At 33.4% G+C, this 26,464-nt stretch overlaps 2 protein-coding genes across 7 annotated transcripts in view; both read right to left on the bottom strand.

Moving 5' to 3' along the window:
- Positions 1 to 26,151, bottom strand: part of LOC123679729 (phosphatase and actin regulator 4) — a 68,688-nt gene extending 42,537 nt beyond the window's left edge. Inside the window, exons 1-3 of one of the 5 annotated variants that reach the window (XM_045617165.1) lie at positions 25,914 to 26,151; positions 22,625 to 22,717; positions 16,948 to 16,980 (exon numbers count right to left, since the gene is read on the bottom strand). In XM_045617165.1, the coding sequence (XP_045473121.1) occupies positions 16,948 to 16,980; positions 22,625 to 22,717; positions 25,914 to 26,013 (226 nt within the window). In that variant the 5' untranslated portion in view covers positions 26,014 to 26,151. Of the gene's footprint in view, positions 1 to 4,881; positions 5,303 to 16,947; positions 16,981 to 20,302; positions 20,513 to 22,624; positions 22,718 to 25,913 lie in introns of those variants that run through there. The other 4 variants (XM_045617162.1, XM_045617166.1, XM_045617163.1 and 1 more) reach the window with 4 other exon arrangements.
- On the bottom strand, positions 24,730 to 25,933 carry LOC123679731. 2 transcript variants are annotated; one of them, XM_045617169.1, is made up of 2 exons: positions 25,794 to 25,933; positions 24,730 to 25,700 (listed from the first exon to the last, which is right to left on the bottom strand). In XM_045617169.1, the coding sequence occupies exon 2, from the start codon at positions 25,666 to 25,668 to the stop codon at positions 24,841 to 24,843; it is 828 nt and encodes a 275-aa protein (XP_045473125.1). In that variant the 5' UTR covers positions 25,669 to 25,700; positions 25,794 to 25,933; the 3' UTR covers positions 24,730 to 24,840. The 2 variants fall into 2 exon arrangements, with proteins under 2 accessions (XP_045473125.1, XP_045473126.1); XM_045617170.1 differs by having other exon boundaries at positions 25,799 to 25,928.
- Positions 26,152 to 26,464: the final 313 nt, after the last annotated feature.

Raw genomic sequence — 26,464 nt, forward strand, 5'->3', positions numbered from 1 at the left:
CGTCTTCAGATTTCATATTTTGAATAACTAGTTCTTTGAAATGAAAAATCTGAAGAAGCCACAGTGTTTCAATACACAGTGGCTTCTTCAGATTTTTCTTCAATTGTTATTTAAATAATAAAAAGTGAAAATAAAAAATTGAATGGCAGTTATTATATGTATACTTTTTTTATTATTTAAATTACAATTGTTTCGCTAAACAGTAACGTCTTCAGATTTCATATTTTGAATAACTAGTTTTTGAAATGAAAAATCTGAAGTAGCCACTGTGTTACAATACACAGTGGCTTCTTCAGATTTTTCTTCAATTGTTATTTAAATAATAAAAAGTGAAAATAAAATATTTATTAAATTTGGAGTAAAAAGAATTTTCATTAAGTGAAGACCTAGTCAATCCTATAATTTATATATTGGTTTGATTCGGTGTTTACTTGAAAGATATTCATTTTATATAAAAAAAATAGTTGCTTCTTCAAATTTTACTTTTTTAATTACCAACTTATCAAAAACATAAATTTTAAATAATAACTGAGTTATTAAAAATGTAAAATTTGAAGAATCTACTATTTTTCGATATAAAATGAATTTCCATTAAATAAAGAGCGAGTCACACCAATATATAAATTAATTATAATCGAAATTCATTTTAGACGAAAAATAAATTACAGTTGCCTATTCTTGTTTCACTTTTTTATCATTTAAATAATTTTTTCGAATAAATTAATATATTTGAAATGTGAAATATGAAGAAGCTACGTGTTGAGAAATAAATGTTATTTGAAGAATTAAAATGTGGGAATATAATAACTGTTATTTTACTTTTTATGAATTTATTTTTCGAAATAAAATAATTAGGTACCACAATTAATCTATCAATCATTAAAAAAAATATTCGACAGTTCGAAAATTTATATATGTATATATTTCATATAATAGAGAAAAATTGGCCCATCATTTTGTCTAAATTCAGAACTTTCAGACACGTTTGGATTCGAATTGCTCATGAAGAATTCAATATTAAAATCGATTTTATATGATTCTCGAACAGAATGTGCTAGACTTGAAATTTTCAGGGCCAAATATCTTGGTTAAGTTCGTTATTGGGCGACTGATGGTTACAGAATTATAAAAAATAGCTACGAAACAATTAAAAAAGAAAAAACATCAATTATGTTATTATGTATGGGAAAAAACATCATTCAAATGACCACCACGACATACTTCATTCTGTCAACACAATTATCCTATAGTATTTCACATAAATTCGACTATATTTAATCAATAATACGTTCAATGTTAATCTGAAATTGCTCAGTTACTGTTCAATTATCAGCCTAAACCTCTAACATAACATATCCCCAAAGAAAGAAATCCCAAAACTTAGGAAGATAATCACTTGGACCATTTCTTAAGATAAATTTCATAACCAAATATTGTTTTCAATGAATCGATTGATAGGGTGGTTGTGTGGCAAGTGGCACCCTCTTGTTGAAACTACATATGCTCCAGAGTTATCAACAATAGAAAAAAAAATAAAATTCTCTTGTTGATTGAGAAAGAATTAATTGTTGAGAATGAGGTGGAATGAATATTATATTTTATATAATATAATGTAATGAAAGCAAAATTTTTTGTGTAAATACCAAATGAAATGCATGCATGTATGACTCAATTTATTTATCGTACTGCTAATTTTGTATCGTGTAAAGAAAATTCCTCGCCAAATTATTGAATCCACGATGAAGAAAAGAAGTATATGAGAACTTCACTAACAACGACATTCACTCTTAAAATCTTCCTTGAAATGTCAGGTCAGTCCCAAAGAACGAAATTGTTTCTGATTGCTCAATTTTGCGAAACAGCAACAGATAAATTGATTCTAAAACTGACAACGCAATTCTTTGTATTAATGGCATCTAACAGTTTGAAAGACCAGTTTTTCCTATTACTCCAGCAAAAACAACTTGCTGAGAATGTCAAATATCTTTCTATATAGAATAGAAATGAGTTTTCGAAAAAATCGAAGCTATTATCAGTCTGCTTTCAGTCTTCTCAAGGTCAAAAGTTCCAGTATGTAAATATAATTCAATTAATGGTTTTGTTTCTGTAACCGAGTAGAGATTCAAGAATAAGAATGCACTTTCATTCTTTCATCTGGTTAGTAAGTTATGGCGAATAAACTTAATGAATTGTGTCTTGAATATAATGGAGATATTCAAATTAAAACATAAGATTTTTCAATTTCAATAGGAGCGTACGATATTCCCATAAGAATTGCCTAATTCTTAACACATTCTTATGAAAGTGTGAGATTCAATTATGTATTTTTCAGATAATTGTTTAACAACTGTGAATATTCAACTTTTCGACAAGTCTGTTAATTAGGTGAAACAGCGATTGTGAGTTCAAGATACGTTGACGAATTCTCGTCAGCCTACCTCTTAGATAAACTATTATCAGAAACCATTTTTTGAATTATCTATAGATTTTCCTTGAGGAATTCGTTCACCGTAAAAAAAGAATTTCAATAATACGGAATCAATTTGGTATGCATTACCAATAGATAAGCTTGTCGGGAATTCATTTTTTCAATGTAAGATAGAGTGAAGAAAAAGTAGTTTCATTGATAAGGTATGAAAGGAATTTTCGACCGGTTTTTTATAAAACTTTAAGATTGGACATATCTTGTACGTAGCCATATTCCTTCTAGTGCGGAAAGTTATGCCTAACCAAGTGCGGGAAAATGTTAAGAACATTGTTATTTTTAAAAAATATATCAACTGAGAAAAATAACTCATTTTTCATGTATAAATTAATTAAAATTTTTCATGAAATATTTACTGAAAATTACAATTAATTAATCAAAATAGCTTCTGATTGGTTTTTAACGGATTTGTGTCTCAACTAATTTTCACATTGAAATAATAATAAAATCAATGCCCAAAACCTCAGTTCAAATCGAAACTTTTCCCACTTATCATAGGAAATGGTTACAATAAAATTATTTAACAGTTCTGTCCCTCATATTGATTGAAATGAAACATTAATAAATACAGTGGAAAACTAAAATACTAAAATTAAAAACTTAAAAGAATTTCTTAATATAAGAATAACATAATTAGTTAGAATATGAATGTTTTTTTGGAAATAACATGGGGTGCTTAGTAATATCGGGAGTTATAAGTTTTTCGTCGTTACAATCAGTTTGAAAATACGTTATAAAGCTACAAATACATAAAGTTACAATAAAATTTATTTTCCCTTTAATTATTTTATTCTTATATCAACAAATTCTTTTTAAATTCCACCTCAAAATACTTAATGTCTTCAAGTTTTTTCAGATTTTAATTAACCATATTGAACTCATGGATTAATATGAAATATTCACTTACAGGAATTATGTTCAATAAACGTACGAAAGAAAAATTCTCAGAAATTATTTTCACGCTCTGATAAACTTCGTTAATTTGGCTAATGAAGTTTAAAACTACGGCTTATATAATTCACAATTTTCTGAAGGGTATAGTCGAAAATAATAATATCAATAGTTATTAAAATAGGAAAAAATGGTAGAACTTAAAATGAAACACGCCAAATACATAACTGGAATGGTTAATTTATGTTTATTTACGACCTACGACACCATTTACGCAGTTATTTACTTTAGCGCACTAGTTCGTAAATTAAGCACAGTGTTAACGATACCCTATATTTATTCTAATAAATAAACGCTTCAAATTATCCATTGTTCTAACATAGATATTTGATACGGTAATAGGATACCATTTTTACGACTTACATCATTTTACCAATACCGATAATTAAATGGACTGAAATGCTAATTTCCATTCGATCAGAACAAGTTACACAATTTTTAGAGTGTATTGACAAACATTCAAATAAGCTCCGATAGCTAATAGATCGAAATGGTGTTAAAACGTTCTATTATGTAAATGAAGCATCGGCTTTACTCAGATAGCGAATTTCGATTATTTTCATAATGAATGCAAGATAAATCGTTTGTTATAAATAATATAAATGGTTGTCGATACCACATTCCTTCGAGTATTATCCTCAATATTAATCGACAATAAAATAAGTCGGTAACCTGCACCACGAAACAATTCTTCGACGTTTGAAGCCGGAGATCGTGAAAATCGATTTTCAAATATGCAGGAATTTTCTCTCGTCAAACGAGGGGTTTTGGCAGACGTTCAAGTTCATTATTTTGAAGGATCGGAAATTCCGTAGATTCCGAAATATTGGTAAATACCGCCGAGTCGCGAACAAAAAAATTTGAGGAATTCCACAAGGATCCGAGTTGGAATGCTTCCATAAATAGTGTTTGGGATGCTGGAATTGGAATACGCAGCTTTCAAGCTGGAAATGCGACGAATTTCGATGTTTACTAGGAAGGTCGTCCTGGATTTACGACTATATTTAAAATTTGGTGAATTTCACACTATGTTTATTTATTTCCTCACTCAACGAAATTATCTCGACAAGTAAAGAAACAATAATATGTATAACATTATCATATCTCCGTGAGTTTGAGTGCCAGAACTTTGCAGTGAAAAGAATTGTATTAATTATCATCAGAGCCATATATGTTTCCAATTTTATGATTATTTGTTTCAGAGTTTCCGAAAAATGTTTTTTTTTAATTTTGTCTCTTCGATTTTTTGCTTTGAAATTGCATGAATCATATTTTCTAGCCAGAGGGTACAATGCGATATAGCAACCGATTTTTCTACCAAATTTCATGCAAATAGCTCTAAAACTTTCCGAGATAAACTCAAAAACGTAAACTATGAAATATTCAGGTGGTTTGAAATGTTTATTTCCTCAATGGTAATAAATAAACCTCGGCAGCATCCTTACCGATGATCAGACTGGTGGTCTCCTTCAGTTCCTTGGTGGCATCGTTGCCCACGCTCAGAAAATCCGAAATCGACAGAGACGAAGCTATAAGTTCCCGTTTCTCCTGGAAATTCAGATAATCCAGACTATTGCTACGTTGGGGCGCCACTATTGCCACGGCCTTAGTTTTGACTTTGCTAGGAGACTGAGGCGCCTCTTTGGTCATCATGGTAGGGTTCTAGACACGGGTTTCACTGGGAAAACGGTCCTAACTTTCGTCACCATCCGAACTTCGCGTATCGATTGACAACTGCACAACTTACATCACGGAGAGCAGAGAAAAACGGAGACTTGCACACAGATTGACGTTGGACCGTTTGAGAACGATGTTGTGGACTACGCTAGAATAGCTCGCAAGGCTTTTGTTTGCTGTGGGAGATCGACTCGCACAACTTGCTCCGTTCGGTGTATTCACGTAGTGCGACGTTGCCGGATCGCTTATCGGATTCCGTCGTTCCCCCTGAAGCCTTCTGGACATGAGCAAGGGCGCACTTGACGGGCTGGCGGAAGGGTTGTTGGCTTCGAGTGATTTGAATGACAAAAGGGTTTCGAATGTTTTGATGGCAGATTGGGTGGTGATTATCTTGAGTTTTGGGGGGTTGATTTGGATTTCATTTAAGCTCTGACATTCTAGTATTATATTTTACAAGAAATAGTTAGATGATAATCAGATATCAGTTATCAATTTCTCATTAAATATTGAATCCCCATTTTTTTTTTTTTTAAACATATATTACGTTTATGTCAGAAAATTTATTTGGTTTCGGAAGCAAAGAACAAGTTGTGTTGGCTTGGCCTCATCAATTAATGTAGAATGTAAATAGATGTATAGCGTGTGTCAAATTCGATGCTCACTGAAAGCATCTCGAGAACTATAAGGCTCAGAGAAAAAACTTCAAGAACTCTTTTTTCGAAATAATAAGATATCAGAAAGCATATCATGATTAATTCTCGAGTTACAGAGCGTTTCTGAAAATGACTGATTCAAATATTTCGTGTTATCTTGGTTTCTGTTCGAGATATGCGTTAATGGAAAATACTTTGTCAGAATATCAGGAAATACAAATATTCAATCAGCAAAACAAGAAATGTTTCCAATTTAATCTCAATGTAAGATTCTTCCGAGAAGTTAGTGAAATTTACCAGTGAACCAAATTTTTGGCTGAAATTTTCGATGAGTAAAATGATCTGCGGGACATTAAAATCTACTGATCCCTATAGAAAAATTTCTACTTTTTTCGGATATTTTCATCAAATTTCAATATTCCACTATACAGGGTGCTGAATCTCAGTTTGTGAAAAGTCCCATATTTTTCTAATACGAACCTGATTTTTTTAATTTGTTTGAAGATTGATTGATGGACTTAAGGAGTAAATCGTGCGTTTCAAATATCAATCAGATATACCGGGTGGTTCAAAAGTTATAAGGAATTGGAAATATTGGTGAAATAATAAACCACTCTGTATCTCGGCTATGGTGAAGATTAGACCTATCATATATAGGCTTTTTGGACTCTTCTAGGATAGCTCTAACTCAGGTTAACGTACGTACATTTACCAATGAAACACCGTGTATATTATATCCCTCCCACTAAAATTATGACTATTTTTGAAAATACCTACGTTATTATTTTTTAATTTTCATTCTATTGAATTTATAATCATTTTATTTCAATGAATAAAACACAGGAAATAAAATTTTCAAAAAATTCCTCTCTCGGTAACTACTGAATCTGGTACAATTAATTATTTTTGATTCTTATTTTATTGAATCTATAATTATCTCATGGTAAAGATTAAAACACCGGAAATAAAATTAAAAAAAAATCATAACTCAGAAACTATGAGGCGACAAAAAATTCATTCGGATTCATTGCACCTATACATATTATCAATTCATTGTATATTGTCAAGTTTCCGAAAAATGAGTTTTTAAATAATTCAGTTCCTGTATTTTTAGCCTTAAAAATGCATTGATTAGGCACTGGAGCTAGAAGGATCAATGTGACCGAATTTTCACCAAATTTCATACTGAAAGTGAAGTCAGGTCTAATTATCAATTACAGTGCCATTAATGAACGTGAGGCCGAAAATGAGTCTTTCTATCCTATTTATCTTCAGCGACAAGAAGACAACAACAGCGTGAAATGAGTCACTTTCAGGTATTAGTTGTTCAGGACGATACTGTTGTAAAGTAACATTTTCGAATGTAAAGTGGGTAAGTACCTATCATAAATTTCGAGAGAGTTTTTAGGAACCACTAGAAATGCCTTCCAATATAATTCTTCCTCAATCAATAGTGATTGGTTCAGGAAGACAATTAAAGAAGTGAATATATTTTAGTGAAAATATATTCACTTCTTAAGTGGGCACTAAAAACGTACCCTAAACATTATGATCTCCAACAGCGTAAAGTTGTTTTTGTTATTATATCCATAAAATTTGAGAAGCATGCCTAAAGAGGTATTTCATCATGACGGTCATATTTGAATGACTTCATTTTGTAGGTTGTAAATATCGTTATTTTGAAATAACCAATTCTTTTCGAAAAGATTTAGCGACAAAAGTTCATCAGATAACAATTCCCCTCAAAACAAAAATGTTCCTTTCGACAATTATATGGTGGGAAAAAAGCTCGTATACTTATGAAGATTTTAATATTTTAAGGGCAGAATAATCAAATAATACTTGAATGTATGTAGAATAAAATAAGATATGTATATAAATTGATTTTTGTCTTTTTTATTTATGAACCTGAAAAGTACTAGTAAATGGGCTTCAAATAGAAATGATACATTTTAAAATGGTTATATGTAATTGCAACACTTTTCTATTATTTTTTGACATTTTTGTGTCATTTTTGTCCAATAGGTGATGCCATTTAAATATGGAAAGATACACGCTCCAACAACGTTTAGAAATTTTTAAATTATTCCATCAAAATCGTTGCTCATTTTAAGAAGAATTCATGGACGACATTTTTCAATCAATCGAATCACTACTATTCAGGGTATTGTAGACAAATTTGAAAGTGGTACCAAGAATGTTTCAGTACTTGGTACCTACTGGTGCTCTTGTATTTTGTAAATAAAATTAATTTTCAAATATGTCTACCATTCGACGAATAGTGTGGGTAGATCAATATCGTCCATGAATTTTTCTTAAATTTCTCTCGATATTCAGAAATGAGCACTGATTTTAATGAAGAATTTAACAATTTCAGAGCGTTGCTGAAGCGTGCATCTTTTCATGATCGAATGATTCAAATGCATAACCTATTGAACACAAATGACATAAGAAACGTCCAAAAATCTTAGTGTTGCTATTATAACCTCTTTAAATTGTATAATTCCTTTTGAAATGCCCTATAGCACCGACTTATAAGAGCTTGAAATCAATTTCCTTATCCATATTCATAATCTGGGAAATTTAAAATCAAAACAATTATTTCTACAACTAGCACTTATGTTCGAGTGTTTTTCTAGATTATGTGATAAGATAACCTTATTAAAGTATAAGGTCACATTTCCTAATAAAGCCATAGTTACCAAAATTATAAAGATAATAGGTGTAATCCTGAGGAATTGGGAACAGAGGCATACTCCATTGGGGGCAATAATCACGAGAATAACTTGGCAACAATAGAGGTCATTACTAACGCAAACTGAGATTTTGCGATATGAAAATTTCAGAACTAATACAGGGTGTAACACGACTGACTGACCATAGACAAGTGGTAAATGCAGGTCATCCAGGCCGTTCAGAAAAGTAGCTTGTTTTGTTAGTTTCGGAGATACAGGGTGATTTATAAAAATTGGCCCAAATTTCAAATCTCCATAAATTGGGAACCAGCAGTCCGATTTTGTTCAAATTTTAAGGGTTTATTTACTTCATGCAACCCTTCGAAACGTTAAATGTAATTTCAATATTTTCATGGGAGAACTCAAATTATTGAGTTTTTTTCCTTTAGACTTCGAAACTTATATTTTTCACACATTTTAGAGAGAAATCATCGTTTCAATGAAAAAATACATAATTCAGTCTGATGAATTCAATTTTTACTTTTTCGGCACACTTTTCTCAAAAGAGTAGCAAACGAAAAAATTTATGCGTTATGTAACTTTTTCGAAATACGTTCCTGTTTTAATTTCTTTCGTGATAATATTTGCACTGGACTAGGCCAATTGTAGAAAATGTTGATAAAATCTAAAATCATGGACATTGTCGAGTTCGACCATCATAAAAGCACTGTTTCGATTGTCCAAGGGCTAAAGATTGCACAAAAAACCATTTGGAACTATTTTCATGAGGCTGGACTCAAGAAAAATCTTGATATATGGGTACCACAGTCACACCTCATGATCTAAATTTCCATCTGCGAATCGCTGCTGGATCGCAACAAAATCTACCAATTTTTGAAACGGTTGGTGACTGGTGACGAAAAGTGGATCACTTACGACAACGTCAAGCGAAAACGATCGTGGTCGAAACGCGCTGAGCCGGCAGAAACGGTGACCAAGCTAGGATTGTCGGCCAGGAAGGTTTTGCACCATCTGAAGGAACCAAGAAGAAGAAGAAGAAGAAGGACAACACCAGGTCAAACACATCGATGGTGACTCGCCAGAAGCTCCGGGAGCTTGGTTTGGAGGTTCTTATGCATCCACCTTTTAGTTTAGTTTATTTCCCTCAAAAAACCTTACACGGCATGTCAAAATAATTGTATAGCATACAAGAGTAAAAATCACTTACAAAATATACACATACATATACATGTATAAAACAATTCGACATATAACAAATAGAGACATACAGTCTGACCGACTAGAACCGATGAGACATAAACTCATCTATCGAATAAAAGACATTCCTGGCAAGCAGCGACTTGACCATCCTCTTGAAAGCTTCATCTCGAAGTGAGGTGACCCCTTCTGGAAGTTTATTATACATTTTCACTCCGTGGAAAATGCAGTTATTCTGCGTCCTCTTCAGTCGATGCATGGGGATAACAATTTTGTCTCTGGTTCTTGTTTGGTGGATTTGTACAGCGGAGTGCTTCAAAAGGGTGTTCTTATTTTTATGGACATACAGGAGGCACTCAAAAATATGACAGCATGGAGCAGTGAGTATGCCATATCTCCTGAAATACGGCTTGCAGCTGGTCATCCGATCAACGCCAAACATCACTCTTAGGGCATACTTCTGCTTTATGAAGATCCTATCAGCATCGAGAGACGACTCCCACAGGATTATACCGTAGGTCATTCTTCCATGGAATTGCGTGAAATAGGTGAGAAGCGCTTCTTTCTCAGTCAGTAAGTTCTTAATTTGTCTTATGGAGAATATAGCAGTCGAAAGCTTCTTACATAACTCATTTATATGTTGTGCCCAAGTCAAAGTCCCTCCAATTGTTACTCCCAGTAGATTAATATTTTCAATGTTGTGGAATTTTGTAGTTATTACTAATTCCTGTGTTTTGTCCGTATTAACTTTCAACTCATTGTTGTTAAACCATTTAACAGCCCCTTCCATAGAATTAGCTGACTTATTTAGGAGTAACTTTAACGGACTTTAGTTCGGACTTGGAACCAAGTGATTACTATCTGTTTCTGTCCAATTTCGCTTTAACAGAGGCTTATGAAAATCGACCACCTCAATTTTTTGCCAATAGGGACGAGGGCTTCTATAGGAGAGGCATAATAATATTACCTTGAAAATGGCAACAAGTTATCGAACAAAACGGGGCATATTTGACCTGAATCGGATCATTCGAACTATGATAATTAAAGCCTTGATTTTCATGCAAAACTAATGGATTTCATTTTAGTAGTCCTTATACGTTTTAAGACCGACGCATTCACCATTTTGTCATTTATTCCGTAATTGCGAAAAAAATAAGTAACTTGAGCTTCAATTTAAAAGGCATTAGCCTAATAACTCAAGATGTATTGCACACACTTCCTACGAACATGTTCCTTATATAAAGTGCCCCATTTACTGCAGGGTTCAACATCAATCTCTAAAGGCAATGCCCTGTTAAAACATTCATGTCCCTTCATTACATGTTTTCCGCTCCTTCTTCATCTAGCAGGCGTAGGTTAAATTGCTTGGTTATTTTCCATTCCATTGAATTGTTCAAGAAGTTATTCTGCTTTACTATATGTGCTCAATCAATACCATTTTTTCTTCTAAGACTTTTTTATTAAAGATACTTTGTTCTAGTTCTTTTTAACTTTTTAAATTTTTAACTACATTAAATAATCATTTCACAGATTTTGATGATTTTGTTTCTTTGTCTACTGATAAATTAGATTGTTACTCTTCTTTTCAATTCTCGTTTTATCTTCACTTAGAATTTTTCATGATAATTATAATTCCCTGAGTATTTTGATTTATTTCATATTATTCCTATGATCTATGAAAGTTTCTTCGAAGGAAATTATTTCATTCTCAGTTTTATTTTATTCTAGCTCCTAAATGAGCAAAAATAAAATATGGACTTTAGAAAGAAGGTTTTCTCAATGAACATATGAATATGTATGGGCGATATCAACAACGTTTTAGTTTCAACCTTTGGGGTGAGATTTTCAACAATGATTTGATGCCAGTAGAAAAATTTTTGGAGCAAATCTTTTTGACTTCATTGATTACCTATTAGGCCAATTGAAAAGTCAACGGTCAGATGGCGGTGCTAGTATTAAATCCATATGCTTTTTAGTTAGTACCAACGATACGTGTCAAAATTTGACAGTACTCCGATTATTAGTTAGTGAGATATTGCGTTGTGGAAGTAGCTACTTTTGTCATTTGAAAAAAGATGGAAAAAAAAGAATTTCGTGTGCTGATAAAATATTGCTATTTGAAGGGAAAAAATACAGTTGAAGCAATATCTTGGCTTGATGAAGAGTTCCCGGGGTCTGCATCAGGAAAATCAACCATCATTGATTGGTATGTTATTGGTAAGTTTAAACGTGGTGAAATGAGCAGCGAAGACGGCGAACGCAGTGGTCGCCCAAAAGAGGCTGTCACCGACGAAAAAATAAAAAAGTTCATAATATAATTTTGAATGACGTGAAGTGAAGTTTATCGAGATAGCAGACATTGTGAAGATATCATCTAAGCGTGTACAACATATCATTCACGAGTATTTGTACATCAGAAAGCTGTGTGTAAAATGGGTACCGTGCGAGCTCACAATCTATTAAAAGCAACAACGTGTTAATGTTTCTGAGTAGTGTTTGAAGCACTTTAAGTGCAATAAACCTGAATTTTTGTGGCGATGTGTGACAATAGATGAAACATGGCTCTATTATTTCACTCCGGAGCCCAATCGACAGTCAGCTGAGTGGACTGCACACGGATAAACCGAAATAAAGCGAGGAAAAACACAACAGTCAGCTGGCAAGGTTATGGCATCAGTATTCTGTGATGGGCAAGGTATAATATTCATTGATTACCTCCAAAAGGACCAAACCATCAACAGCGATTATTATATAGCGTTATTGGATCGTTCAAAGGGTGAAATCGTTAAAAAACGGCCTCATATGAAGAAAAAAAAGGTGCTGTTTTATCAAGACAATGCGCCGTGTCACAAATCAATGAAAACAATGGCAAAATTGCATGAATTGGGCTTCAAATTGCTTCTGCAGCCACCGTATTTGCCGGATCTGGCCCCCAGCGACTTTTTCCTATTCTGAGACCTCAAAAGAATGCTCGCTGAAACGAAATTTAGCGCCAACGAAGAAGTAATCGCCGAAATTGAGGTCTATTTTGAAGCGAAGGACAAATCGTACTACAAAAATGGTATCGAAAAGTTGGAAGATCGCTATAATCGCTGTATCGCCCTAGAAGGCAACCATGTTGAATAATAAAATCAAATTTTGCCAAAAAAATGTGTTTTACTATGGTCGACCGGTGAATTTTCAATTGGCCTGTTAGAGCACCATGTATATTACGATCCTTCTAACTTCTTTTTAAAACAGCACATAAAACGGCACACGTGTCTCAATCGACCAAGGATAATCATCAAATGGGAAAAATAAAATCCCAGCGACAGCGTTTAATATTTATTTGACATACTTATCGAAAATATAGCATCATGACGATGTATGATTCATAATTATAGGTATGTACTCGTTAGTATCTGATAAATGCGAATGAGTAAGTGCATAGGCATTAACATTCGCAAAAACAGACTGATTGATGAATACTGATTAAGATGTCAGCAAACTATACGTCTGTAATTAGATCAACTCTATATAGAGTTACGTAGAAATAAGGTAAAGCTGAACATACAAAAATGGAACGCTCAGAATTCAAAATTGATTTCAATGTGAGATTCCACGTTTTTCCATTCTAAATAATGCAAATTTCACACTAAATGCTTAATTATAATGTGGTCATTCAAAAATTCATAAATCCGAAACTATGAGTACTAATACTTTTCGGTAAAAAATGTTGTATTCAGTATCATAGTATCAATATTTGTTTTTAATTTCATTATTATGTGTTAACATTTCGAGAAATGATCTTTTTCAAAGTTTGTCTAATTTTTTCTTTAGAAATTCATATATTATATTCACGATCTAGGATGATCAATGTACTATATAAATTGATTTTTTTCCAAATTTCACTCAAACGGCTTTTTAAGTTTCGAAGAAAAGCTCTGAACGGTGAACGAGCTGATTTTTCAATTCGATTTTTCTTTTTTAAATTGTTTCCAATACGAATCATACAATTTTAAAATTTTAGAATGGCAACACTGTATTATTTTATGACATTTCTAATGTCATTTGTGTTCAGTAGGTTATGTAATTTAATCGTGAAAAGATATACAATGTTTTGTGAATACTGGGAGAAATTAGAGAAGAATTCAAGGACATTGAGTTAATCGTCGTATTGAAGACAAATTTGAAATTTTCTTTAGACGGTACAAGAGTACTATATTCTGTTCAAATATATGACGGAGCAATATTAACAAGTTGGCGCATAAATAGAGAAAGCCTCGAATAAGAATAGGTACTGTCCGTCCAGAGTGGAACTAAAGGTAATTCACAGTACTGCATATTAATATACAAATAAAATATCCAAAATATCTAAATATAAAATATTTATTTACACTCAACGTAATAAGATAACAGGAATTCTTTAATTCTATATTTATGTGAATACCAACATGATAAAATATGTAATGTCAAAAATTCTAAAGCGAAAAAATATCACAAAATCCAAAAAAAAAATAGAAATAAAATTCAATATAAAATATTGATCTGAAGAAAATTGAAAAAAAATTATCCCAAATTTGATAACAAATTCGTGATCGCGCCGATCCTTAGACCTGTCTGTCGCCTCCTTGGAATTTTTTCACTGTCCTTGCAATACGTAAAAGAACAGCTTTTTGCATTATATTACATGTACAGGGTGGCCATTTGAAAACGAAACAGACGAGATTACAGACGAAATAAAGTTTTTCGATAGAAATGCTCGGACAGGTCGATTTCTGTTTCGAGGGGGACAACTTAAGATGTAGGTTACGGACGCATAGCGCTTCAACCCTTGCTGCTACAACCCCCACCCCCAATTTTTGAATAGGGAAGATGGGGTGAGTGATACCTCAATTTAAAGGTATTTTTATACTGATTTCAGCACAGTAATTGTTTTTTCATTTTATGCATTAGTTCTCGAAATATTCATGCGTTAGTTAGTTAGGAAGGAAGCCACAGTCATGGTTGTTTTGAAGCTCAAAATGTCGATTTTTCACAAAACACTACAAGTGCCATGAAAACACCACTTCATTTTCGAATACTTAGTTAAGAATATTTCGAGAACTAATGCATAAAATGAAAAAACAATTACTGTGCTGAAATCAGTATAAAAATACCTTTCAAATGAGGTATCACTCACCCCATCTTCCCTATTCAAAATTTGGGGGTGAGGGTTGTAGTAGCAAGGGTTGAAGCGCTATGCGTCCGTAACCTACATCTTAAGTTGTCCCCCTCGAAACAGAAATCGACCTGTCCGAGCATTTCTATCGAAAAACTTTATTTCGTCTGTAATCTCGTCTGTTTCGTTTTCAAATGGCCACCCTGTTAACACTCGTTAAGTCCTAGTTGCTTGATATTTCTCTTGAGATTTTTGGGTACTATTTCTGTTGTTGAGATGATTATTGGAATAGTTCTCGTTGATATCATTCTCAAATACCGCTTTATCTGAAATTCGAGGTCCCTATATTTTGAAATTTTTTCGACCTCCTTTTCAGGTATTGCTGCGTCGATGGGTATTGCTGTCTTTTGATGTGTATCGACTAGTAACATATCTGGTATGTTATGAGAGACTGTTTTATCAGTCCAAACCGTACGATCCTAGTACAGCATTTTTTCAGAATGAATTAGTTCTAATATGGTTGCCAATTCTTGGTGTAGTATCTTTCCTACTGCATCGTGTCTCTCTCTCTATATTCATTTCCTCCAAACATTCGACATCCTCCCATTGGATTGTCTCATTCGTTGAACACCCATATCGGCATCGATCGTCAGTAATAGTTCGATCCTTTATAATATGCCTGCAGTAATTCCACGTTGGGATCACTTGATCTTGGATGGCTTAGAGAAATCTTCCGTTTCTGTATACATTGCACCTGATGTGAGCCAATAGTTCGACGCTTCAATGTCGACATGATCCTGGTTCACCTCGTTGAAATGTCTTCCATTCAGGGGCTTCTCTCTCCATCTTTGTAGTTTTTCTTGTCTGATGGTTGTATGAAAATTGCTCCTTGTGAAGTTGTATAAGGATGTTGATTCGTCTGCTTCACACAGCATTTTGTAGACCTCTGATATACTTGCTTGATTTCTGATGTATTCCCGTAGGCTTTCTATCTGCCTATAAGCAAGTTCCATGATGTCCGTCCGACCCTTGCCTCCTTTATTTATCGGCAGTGTACCTACTCCAATTTATTATTATTATTATCCATTGTCGACTTCATAATGCTATAAAATCGCCACATGTTTTTTCAACCTCTATACTGTTTATGCCATTTTATATCCATTTGTAAACAATGACGATGAATAACTGATGGTTTACCTACACTACTGGATTCTAATGATCATATCCAGATAACTTTGTGAGTACGATCCTGGCACTCTGTTAGGGACGAACGAGGTATAAGATTTATGATCAATAAGAGTTATCCTATGCGCAAATCAAGCCATTTATTTTGTTTATATTGCTCCGTCTTATATTTGAAAGGACCATAGTACCAAGTACTGTGCCGTACTTGGTAACACTTTCAAAGTTGTTCATAATACGACAAATAGATAGTCTATTAACATAATTATGTCGTCCATGAATTGTTCTCAAATTTCTCTAAGCATTCACAAATGAGCAGTGATAAAACAATTTAACAATTTTGAAACGTTGTTGAAGCGTCCTAACCTACTGAACACAATTGACATAAGAAATGTCAAAAATTAAAACACAGTGTTGCCATTATAACAATTTTGAATTGTTTCATTCCTATTGGAAAATCCGTTACATATTCCAATTGTAACATTTTCAGAAGGGATTGAAAATTTCTTCTCAAAATATAATAAATAATTAATTCATGGTCAAGTTTGAATCATCCCGTATTTCCCTCATATAAATTCCTTTCGAAACCCGACCCTTCGTCAATTGAAGAACCAATAAAACCACATGGCGAACTCAGGATAAGATTCATTGAATAAATTGAATTCTATTTATAGCAACCTCTGTCTTACACCATAGCCAACCACGCTTCAATGGACAACTCGAAATGTAAGAAGTCATTCATCAAAACTTCGGCCTAATCAAAGTTGGCGACTCGGAATGGTACTTCGGCAATATAAATATACGCCAAGGATGCAATTCGAGCAGCGTGATTATGAAAACCGACCTTTACATACTGCTCGGGGACAGGATGCATCTATTTATACCCATATTGACTGACAGAGCTCCAACAATAGAAGGGACGAACGATATCAACAGCTAATGAGAATTTTTATTGGGTTAACTTACCATCGCTGTGTCGATGCTCATCTGCTTGATTGCCTACAAAAAAAAAGGGAGATTATTATTGCTGTTGGATTCGGCGAATTGTGATCGGTCTTGCGAGGCACAACAGAATCATTTCATGTTCGAAGATAAAGAGAGCATTATCATCACATTTAGAATGAAAAAAATTCTAAATTGATTCCTCGCATATCACTTGGTGAAATATAATACAGGGTGGCCATTTGAAAACGAAACAGACGAGATTACAGACGAAATAAAGTTTTTCGATAGAAATGCTCGGACAGGTCGATTTCTGTTTCGAGGGGGACAACTTAAGATGTAGGTTACGGAGGCATAGCGCTTCAACCCTTGCTACTACAACCCTCACCCCCAAATTTTGAATAGGGAAGATGGGGTGAGTGATACCTCATTTGAAAGGTATTTTTATACTGATTTCAGCACAGTAATTGTTTTTTCATTTTATGCATTAGTTCTCGAAATATTCTTAACTAAGTATTTGAAAATGAAGTAGTGTTTTCATGGCACTTGTAGTGTTTTGTGAAAAATCGACATTTTGAGCTTCAAAACAACCATGACTGTGGCTTCCTTCCTAACTAACTAACGCATGAATATTTCGAGAACTAATGCATAAAATGAAAAAACAATTACTGTGCTGAAATCAGTATAAAAATACCTTTAAATTGAGGTATCACTCACCCCATCTTCCCTATTCAAAAATTGGGGGTGGGGGTTGTAGCAGCAAGGGTTGAAGCGCTATGTGTCCATAACCTACATCTTAAGTTGTCCCCCTCGAAACAGAAATCGACCTGTCCGAGCATTTCTATCGAAAAACTTTATTTCGTCTGTAATCTCGTCTGTTTCGTTTTCAAATGGCCACCCTGTATATATAATATAACACTTGTTGTTTTTGAAACGCTTAGACAAGTGTTTTATTTATTTTCTTTTATTAATATTAAAAAAATTCTTGTCGGCGATTTGAAAATTCTTAACAACTATGGTTTCAGGTCTTTTTGTAACACCCTTAACATCTACGATTCTTATATTAGTTTAATGAAATTGGGTATAGGCATTCATCAGTTTGAAAAAATTGCTTGCAATTTCATTATTTTTTCGCTCATCCAACAATGGATTTCCAACCATAATTTTTTTTACCACGGCTATAGGTATATCTTTGAAATTATTGGTCGTCTTGCATTTTTGCTGTAAACTTAGTAGCCATTGGAGAATTTTCGTTTAGACAATCGCGATACATTTTTTATGGAATATTTAATTGATGAAATTTTAATAATTCGTTTCTACTTCATCATTCGACAACGTGGAATTCAGATGTCGTAGATATGGTACTAAAGGACTACAAATTCGTTACCTGGATTAGATAAAAAATATTGCTCTATTTTATTAGGTCACTAGCGTGTCATTCTACTCATTTATGTTCCACGTATCGCGAAAGAGGAAAATATTTAATTTACATTCGACTTGTGAAATTGTGGAGCTATTTCTATTCTTTGTTATGTATGTTATGCTTTTCTGAAAACAGTGGGAGTTGGAAAACAAACATTGGATCTAAAATCAATTTAGATTTTATTAAAAATTAATGATTCAGGTCTTAATCATCAATTTCAAATGTACGTCCTATATCAATGAATATGAGATAGCGATAGTAGATGATACAGAGAAACAGAGAGAGAGGGAGAGAGAGAGAGAGATTCTACAATTCACAACGCAATGAAATGAAGGTATTTTCGATAATTCAAGCTGTAATTCTTCGTATAGTCTGAAAATCGTAAAATAACACTGATCAAAGGGAGCCAGTAAACTGGCAGAACACTCGACTAGCCTATTTGATATGGGGATTCCGAAATATAGCTTTAAAAATTTCAGGGCGGGTTGGAAAAATATCTTTCCAGAACCATCTGTGCTGAATAATAAACATAGGAGTACAACTTTGCTTCCGCCGTTTTTTTCCGAAATTCGAGGCTTTATTGTAAAAAACTGGTTATACATTTATGATATTAAGTATTGTCCATCGCTGGCTACTACTTTCTCCCATCGTTCGGGCAGCGTACGAATCCCGCATTGAAAAAACTGACCAGCTTTTGAAGCGATCCACGAATCGATCCAATTTTTTACTTCTTCATAACACCGGAAGTGTTGGTGAGCCAGGCAGTGTGTTATTGATCAAAACAAGTTATCACTTGTTCCTCGGACTATCGTCCGAGGGAGCAAAATCTGGGGTAAGACTTCCCATTTCAACGTTTCCAAGTATGTCTTGAGTCTTGACCACTTTCGCAAGATGGAATAAAGCACTGTCATGCTATAAAATCACTATATCATGTCTTTCGTTGTATTGCGGCCGTTTGTCTTTAATGGTGGGCTCAACAGCATTAATTGCAATAATGATCGCCTGTGATTGTTTCAGTCGGTTTTAACAACTCATACTACACTACGCCGAGCTGGTCCCACCAAATACTGAGCATGACCTTGGATCTGTGAATATTCGGTTTGGCCGTCGACGTGGAAGCATGGCCGAGATACCCCCATGATTTTCTGCGCTTGGGATTATCGTAATGAATCCATTTTTCGTCTCCAGTCACAATGCGATGCAAAAATCCCTTCTGTATCTGCCTTGTAAACAGCTATTCACACGCAAACAAACGCCGTTCAACATCTCTCGGCTTCAACTCGTACGCACCCAATTTTTTTGTTTCAGAATGATTCCCATCACTTTCAGGCGTTTTGAAATGGCTTATTGCGTCACTCCCAAGTATCCTGCCAATTCTTGTTGCGTTTGATACGGATCTTGATCAAGTAATGGGTCCAATTCTGCATCTTCTGAAAACTTCTCTCTTCTACAGCCATGCTGGTCTTCTACGTCAAAATCACCGTTCTTGGAGCGTTGAAACCACTCTCGGCACGTTCTTTCACAAATAGCGGCCTCACCATAGGTATTTGAGAGCAAATGACTAGAATTTGGCTCGTACGCTGACATGTTTAATCGAGAATAAGTTTATGATGCAGTCACAAATCGACTTATACTTCGATGGCATTTTGTTTACAAACAGCGGCTTATTGTATGAAATCTAGGATCTATTTATTTCGCTACCACTTTACCGCTACAGCCATCTATTGCAAAACGGCGGAAACAAAGTTGTACACCTAATAGTTATCAGAAATAATAAATCAAAAATCAAGTAGGCCTTACAGTTCTCAAGATAACCTAACTTAGGCAACAAATTTCACCAACCCGGAACAATTTAAGGCAGACAAATCAAAGCTGGTGTTATAATTCATTAAAAATGAAGCTCTCGAACTAGCGCGCGAAAATTATCGTTATTTTCTGGACAACCCCCGTACATACCTCCATCACTATGCAATTTCACAGAACTTTGAGCACCGTTCTTCTCTTCTTCGTTCGTTGGTTTTTTATCGGCCGTCAGTTCGCCGTCTCTGATACGCAGATTGTTCCTGCTGTGCGTTCTAGAAATACGTCGAAAAAACGACGACATAATCGCGTACTTTCTCAGATCGCGCCCAACATTTCGGGATCAAAACACTCGCGACTAATACCAATCCAGATTATTTTCAAGTAGAGGAATCTTATCATCGTTATCTCCAGAGTAAACAGCGAATGATTCCTCTGTGGCGGTTCGATTTCGCCCATCGAATGGAGAATCTAGAACATAGATTACCCAGAGGGCGGGTTGTCACAACTGACTGTCGAGAAGTCTTGCAGAAGCTTCGAGAACAACAAAAAATCAATCGAGGATAAAAATGGGATACGTTATTAATCTCATTTGCGGCGTAGGGTTTCAGGAAGTTGAGGAATTATCTAACTTGCAGTACCTACGGAAATCTGTAGCGGCATAATTAATATACAGGGTGTCCCGTAAAGACCACGTCAAACCGAGGGAGAATGTAGATCAAAGGATAACCCACCTGCTATGACAAAATTCCCATTATAAAAGTCTTACCGTTTTCGAGATTTTTTTTTTTTTGAAAATAATGAATTTTTGCCCCTTTCAATAGTTTTGCCCTTACGGTTGGTACAATTTTACATCTTTCTGGTTAATTTTTTCTGTAAAATATTGCTAAAGAATGATTTTAACGTTTACATTGAAAACATCCTCCGAACATTTTAAAGGGGGGCTGTGAGAAATATTTTTATTGGAAATTTTGGTAGTGGATTATTTTGTTCATGAAGTTTAGCCCATCGTAGTGGAAAAAATGTACGGAGCTACTGCTGCACATTACACCAATAAATTGTCTATTTTATAGTGATTTCAAAGAGGTATCACACAAGTCATTTGTTATTCAAAGAAAAAAGATATGGCTGTTTTTATCCAAATGGGTACGTTTCTGACAAAATCAAGTTTGTCAATTATGTTGTGAAATCTTCGATGTTGCATTACTTAGTGAACAATGGCAATTGTGTACGTGCGAAAATATTACTCGCATAATTATTCACCTCAACGAAATTCAATTTTGCCGGAAAATTTTGGAAAACATCATGCAGATCCAGATTTTTTTAATAAGATCATTTGGAGCGACGAGTCTTCCTGTACCGAGGGTCAAAATCACCTGAAAATCAACTTTGAATGACATTGTATGATATATCGTTGAATTCAGCGTTAAAAGTTATTTCGAAAAGTGTCATAAAATATACAGGTCCGTATTGAAAAAAATTAGGTTGAGGGTGGCCCAGAGAGCACGAAACGTTGGATACGAAATCTGATTACGTCAAATTAAGAACAATTTATTGTCGAATAAAAAATTCCTGTAACATTTTTTGATAATATTTGAAATAAAGTGGGAAAAAAAGAAAAATCAAAATGACAGAATTTACTTTTTTTATGATATCTCAATAACGGGCCCTGATAATCTCGATTTGTTTGAACTGCTTGATAATGCTTCTATGCATGCAACTTTTTCTCCATTTGACCGACCTTCTAACTCTTATGCCCGCCACTCACGAAGCGTTTCTTCCAGCGTTTGGAAGCAAGCGTCGAAGAGATTCCAGTCAGACAGCTCGGGACACGGCCGTACGACTGTAAATCAGAGTATGAACTTGACTGCCCGACTGGAATCTCTTCGACGCTTGCTACCAAACGCTGGAAGAAACGCTTCGTGAGTGGCGGGCATTATGGTTTAAAAGTTACCAATACAATCCCATTGAAAAAGTGGCCACCCTGTATACGAAACAGCTGAAATCTCTATAAACCCATTTAGGTCCCAATACGAACAACTATACTCATCAAATTTCATCGAAATCGGACTAGTACAAAGCTAAATATTTAGGTTCCGGGAATTTCATCAATGCGTTTTTGGAGATTTAAGTATAACCGAAGAAGTTGATTTCAGCTGGAGGCAGCATTTTGATTTTCAAGAGATTAATTGACCTCGATTCAGTCTTCATTTAACCCATATGAATTTTTTTGTGGAGGTATATCAAATCAAAATTTTACTTTCTGATGGTTTGAAAAAAATCATTGCGAAATCTACATGCAAAGCCATCATTTTACAGTTCATTAAATAAGTAAAAAGGTTGAGATTTTGAGTTGAGATGATATAGTGTTATATTTTTTAATGAATTCCCAAATTTTAAATTTTGGTAATTGAATATTTTTTTCAAGAAACCGATGAATTGAGTGCCCAGGGCAGTAATTAAATAACAATAACTTACTGTTCCTATTGAGTTTCGGAGAACTCAGTAGATTCCCTGTTGTTCCTGCAGAGGTTGCTTGTGGTATTTCCACTTGATGGAAATGTTCATTTCCTGTAAAAAGTAGGTAATATACCATATTTCATCAATAAGTATATTGAATGGGTGCTGATATTATATCAAAAAATATTTTTAAGAATTTCGATAAACGAGTCACTCAGGCTGAAATGAATAAACAACCAGAAATATATTGGATTTCCACAATGCAAAATACACTAATTCACACTTCTGGGCATACAACTATGTGGGATAAAATCTCAGGCTACCTGTACTTCAAGACAGAGATGAAGGATAGGGTAAATTGGTTAATATCCAAGGACTTCTCCAAATCTTGCTTGACAAGCATACACTACAATATTTATAATTATATTTGACCTAGCAGCAATATTCTCTGACAACCACTTTTTTCAAATCATATTAAGAGTACCGATATGAAGCAAAAGCTGAACTTACTCATGACCATGAGAAATTTCATTTCCCTGATTGTACCCAGGGTACAATTTTTTGTTTCGACAATGTAGTAGCAAGTTATTTTATAATTGGTCTTATTATTGTTAGGTAGACAGATCAAAATCGTTGTATATAAATAAAAAAAAAATTATCTCTCTTGATCATACAATTAATTCGAATTAAAAGTTTTAATTGAAAGATGAAGTGATTTTTGATCGAAATTATGAAACTTCTTATTATATATTTACAGTCACAGTTCATCTTCAAAAATAGTATATTATTCAGTTACCGTAAGAGGTCACAAGACTACTATCAACACAACTATGACATTAAGTAACAGCATGCGAAAACTACACATTTTCTACACTCAAATGTTGAAAATTCAGAGCATCAATCAATTGAAGAATTATCTTTGAGAACACTACTTCAAGCATTACTCACATTATCCTTTTAAATTTCTGAGTAGAGTTGTATTATATCCTTGGTCAAAAAATTATTCATGTTTAGGAAAAATAGGAGTAGCCGATGTATTTTTCCAATGAAATTAACTGACCTGCTTCTACTATATTTTCCCCATTTAAAAAAATATGATCTATAATGACTCAGTAAACAGGACGAAATCAATTTTGGTAGTATTTATTTCAATTGGTATAAATATTTGTTCACAAATATTGTTATTTAAGATAATGATAATCCTCTTTTTGACACAGATTTGAATAAGAGTTATTTATAGTAAATTCAAATCGAGTCTATTTGGTAGCCTAAAAAATCTCGTGAAATTTCAAATATCATCAAAAAACGTTACAAGGAAATTTGTAACTTGTCAATTTCACAAAATTTTCTGACATGAAAAAACAAATATTCAATGAATTCGGCCTTACTTGATAAAAATTCATTATATAATAAAATATCTACTCATTATCTAATAAAATAGATCATCTTTTTTTTTTAACTTGAGATAAAAACTCAATCAAATATACAGAATCTCGTCACTCTGAAACTTTTAGGGAAAAGGATATTGCAGTAGAAAATAATTGGGATTACCATATCAAAATACTCATGTGGAGTTTTTTTTATCCTTTTTCAGGTATTTTAAGTAAGATTTCTTAATTTTCAATCTCACAAGCTAGGCGGATTAATGGGCTATAACCTCAGAAAAAATCTATTCAGCATAGACAAATCTGTTTTATAAAGATTTTCCTCAAAAAGTTGATCAGAAGAAGTGACAATCACGTAAATAATCATCATGTTTTTTTTTATTTGATTATTTTGTGATTGGAAATTTCCCAGTATATAAATATTTTTCGGAATATTACTTTGTTACTTGATCTTTCCATAACAAATCTAATAAAATCTTTTTCTAGATTATATGCGATATTTCAAAGAAAATTCATAAATTAAAAAAAAAATGCTCAATATGCAAATTATAGAATATTCTTCATTTAAAACCATCCATAAATTAGAGTTATGACAAAAAATTATTGATTGAAATTATTTATCTCATAACAACAAATTTATAACAATATCACTATATTTTGACATCACAATTTATTTCTATTGACAATCATGAATCAAAATTTTATGGTCATTTAGTTTGAATGTATAGTTAGAGAACATGGTTCAAAAATAGCTTTACTTGAAAATCCATACAATTTAAATTTCAATGAATGCATTTCCTTATAAAAATTCATTACTTCCTTTAGAAGAAAACATTTGCTTGACTGCACTCAATGCAATACATTGTCCGAGGCTCGATAATTATATCTTGTGGTCCAAACATAATCCAGGTGATGAGAAGATGATTTACGAAAACTTCCATACTTTTTAAATAAATAGATATAATTATCACCCTTCATAGAAATATTATGGTCTCTCTCTAACAAATGTTCCCATAGCCTGACTTCTTGTCTGATTATATAAAAACGTTTACAGGTGGAGGTCAATCGAACTATATCCATTCCAGGCAAGTATTGAAGTATTTCAAGAATAATTTCAGGTGGTAAATCTTCTAAAGATGGATGTCTATGTTCTACTATCCTCAGTATGGCATGTTTTATAGGAAAAGCAATTTGTTCTTTGAATAAAGTGGACATTAGTCTCAGATTTTGGATATTCTTCAAATTGGCGTTTTGATTTGCACCATCAGTATAGAATGATAGAATATCAAGCATAATACTCGAATATGCATTTTCAATATTGCGAACAATTGCATTAATTACTAGATCATCTCCTGTTTTTATACATAAGACTTCACAAATATATAATTGATATGGTTCCAAAATGAACGATAAGCAGTAAGTATTCTCATTTGCCTTTTTCCATCGAAAATCAGGAATCAGTTCCTTTATTCTTCTGTAACTAAACTCACTATCACTGTAAGTATTCGCCTTTTCCTTAGGAATAAATCCACATTCCAGCATGAAGATGTACACACATCCTACCAAGAAATCACTTTTACTAGGCTTTATCTCTTGTTCTTCAAAAACTTTCATAAGATTCATTAGATTGGTAGATACATTACTCCTTTGAGAATCTTCCAAAAGTATAGGCTCCATCGCCGAAATGAAAGATCCACTTATGAATTTTTCTGAAATTTAAAAATGAATAAGCCCTGATTCTGAAAATTATCTTCCCAAGGATAGTGTTTGAAGGAAATGCATTCAAAATATATGAATCATACCTAACCTCCAATTGATTTTAGTTTCAAGACAAATGAAGCTATTATGAATAAAATTCAGGCTCTATATATCTGTTATAAATAGCACTGAATTCAAATGAAAAACTTTTAAACTGACAATACCTTCTTCAGTCTTAACTTCCTGACAACTAGGCACATCACTCGACTGTTTGGAACTACTATTAATATTTTTATTTACTTCACTAACAAAACATTCAGCCATTTTATTCAAGAAACATTGATGCAAGCATGCACTAACAGAACAACATATAAGGTCCACACAAAAATGTAAACTTTAATATTTACATATTTACAATAATGCAGTTCAGTTCACTCTTCCAGGATTTGACAATTGTTTGTTGTGTGCGAGATGACAACTTTGACACAAGTTTCTTTTTCTTGACCTAACTTCTTAAAGAAAATAAATCGAAATCAGTATTTTAGAATTTGATTATTGCTCATTGATATGCTAATGATGTTAAAACTACTATTAACATCCCAACAATGCTTAAAAGTTATGAATTAACCCTAATATAGCTAATTTTTATTATCTTATGTGAAATTAATTCGAAAAATTATCATTAATATCTAGTGCATACTTAAATTTATAAAGTTTCAAATCGATCGAAAATAACGAAGACACAAATATTGTTTAAATATTTGCTTCTACTAAT

Source organism: Harmonia axyridis, chromosome 5 (assembly GCF_914767665.1).
Source record: "Harmonia axyridis chromosome 5, icHarAxyr1.1, whole genome shotgun sequence".
Taxonomy (NCBI): domain Eukaryota; kingdom Metazoa; phylum Arthropoda; class Insecta; order Coleoptera; family Coccinellidae; genus Harmonia; species Harmonia axyridis.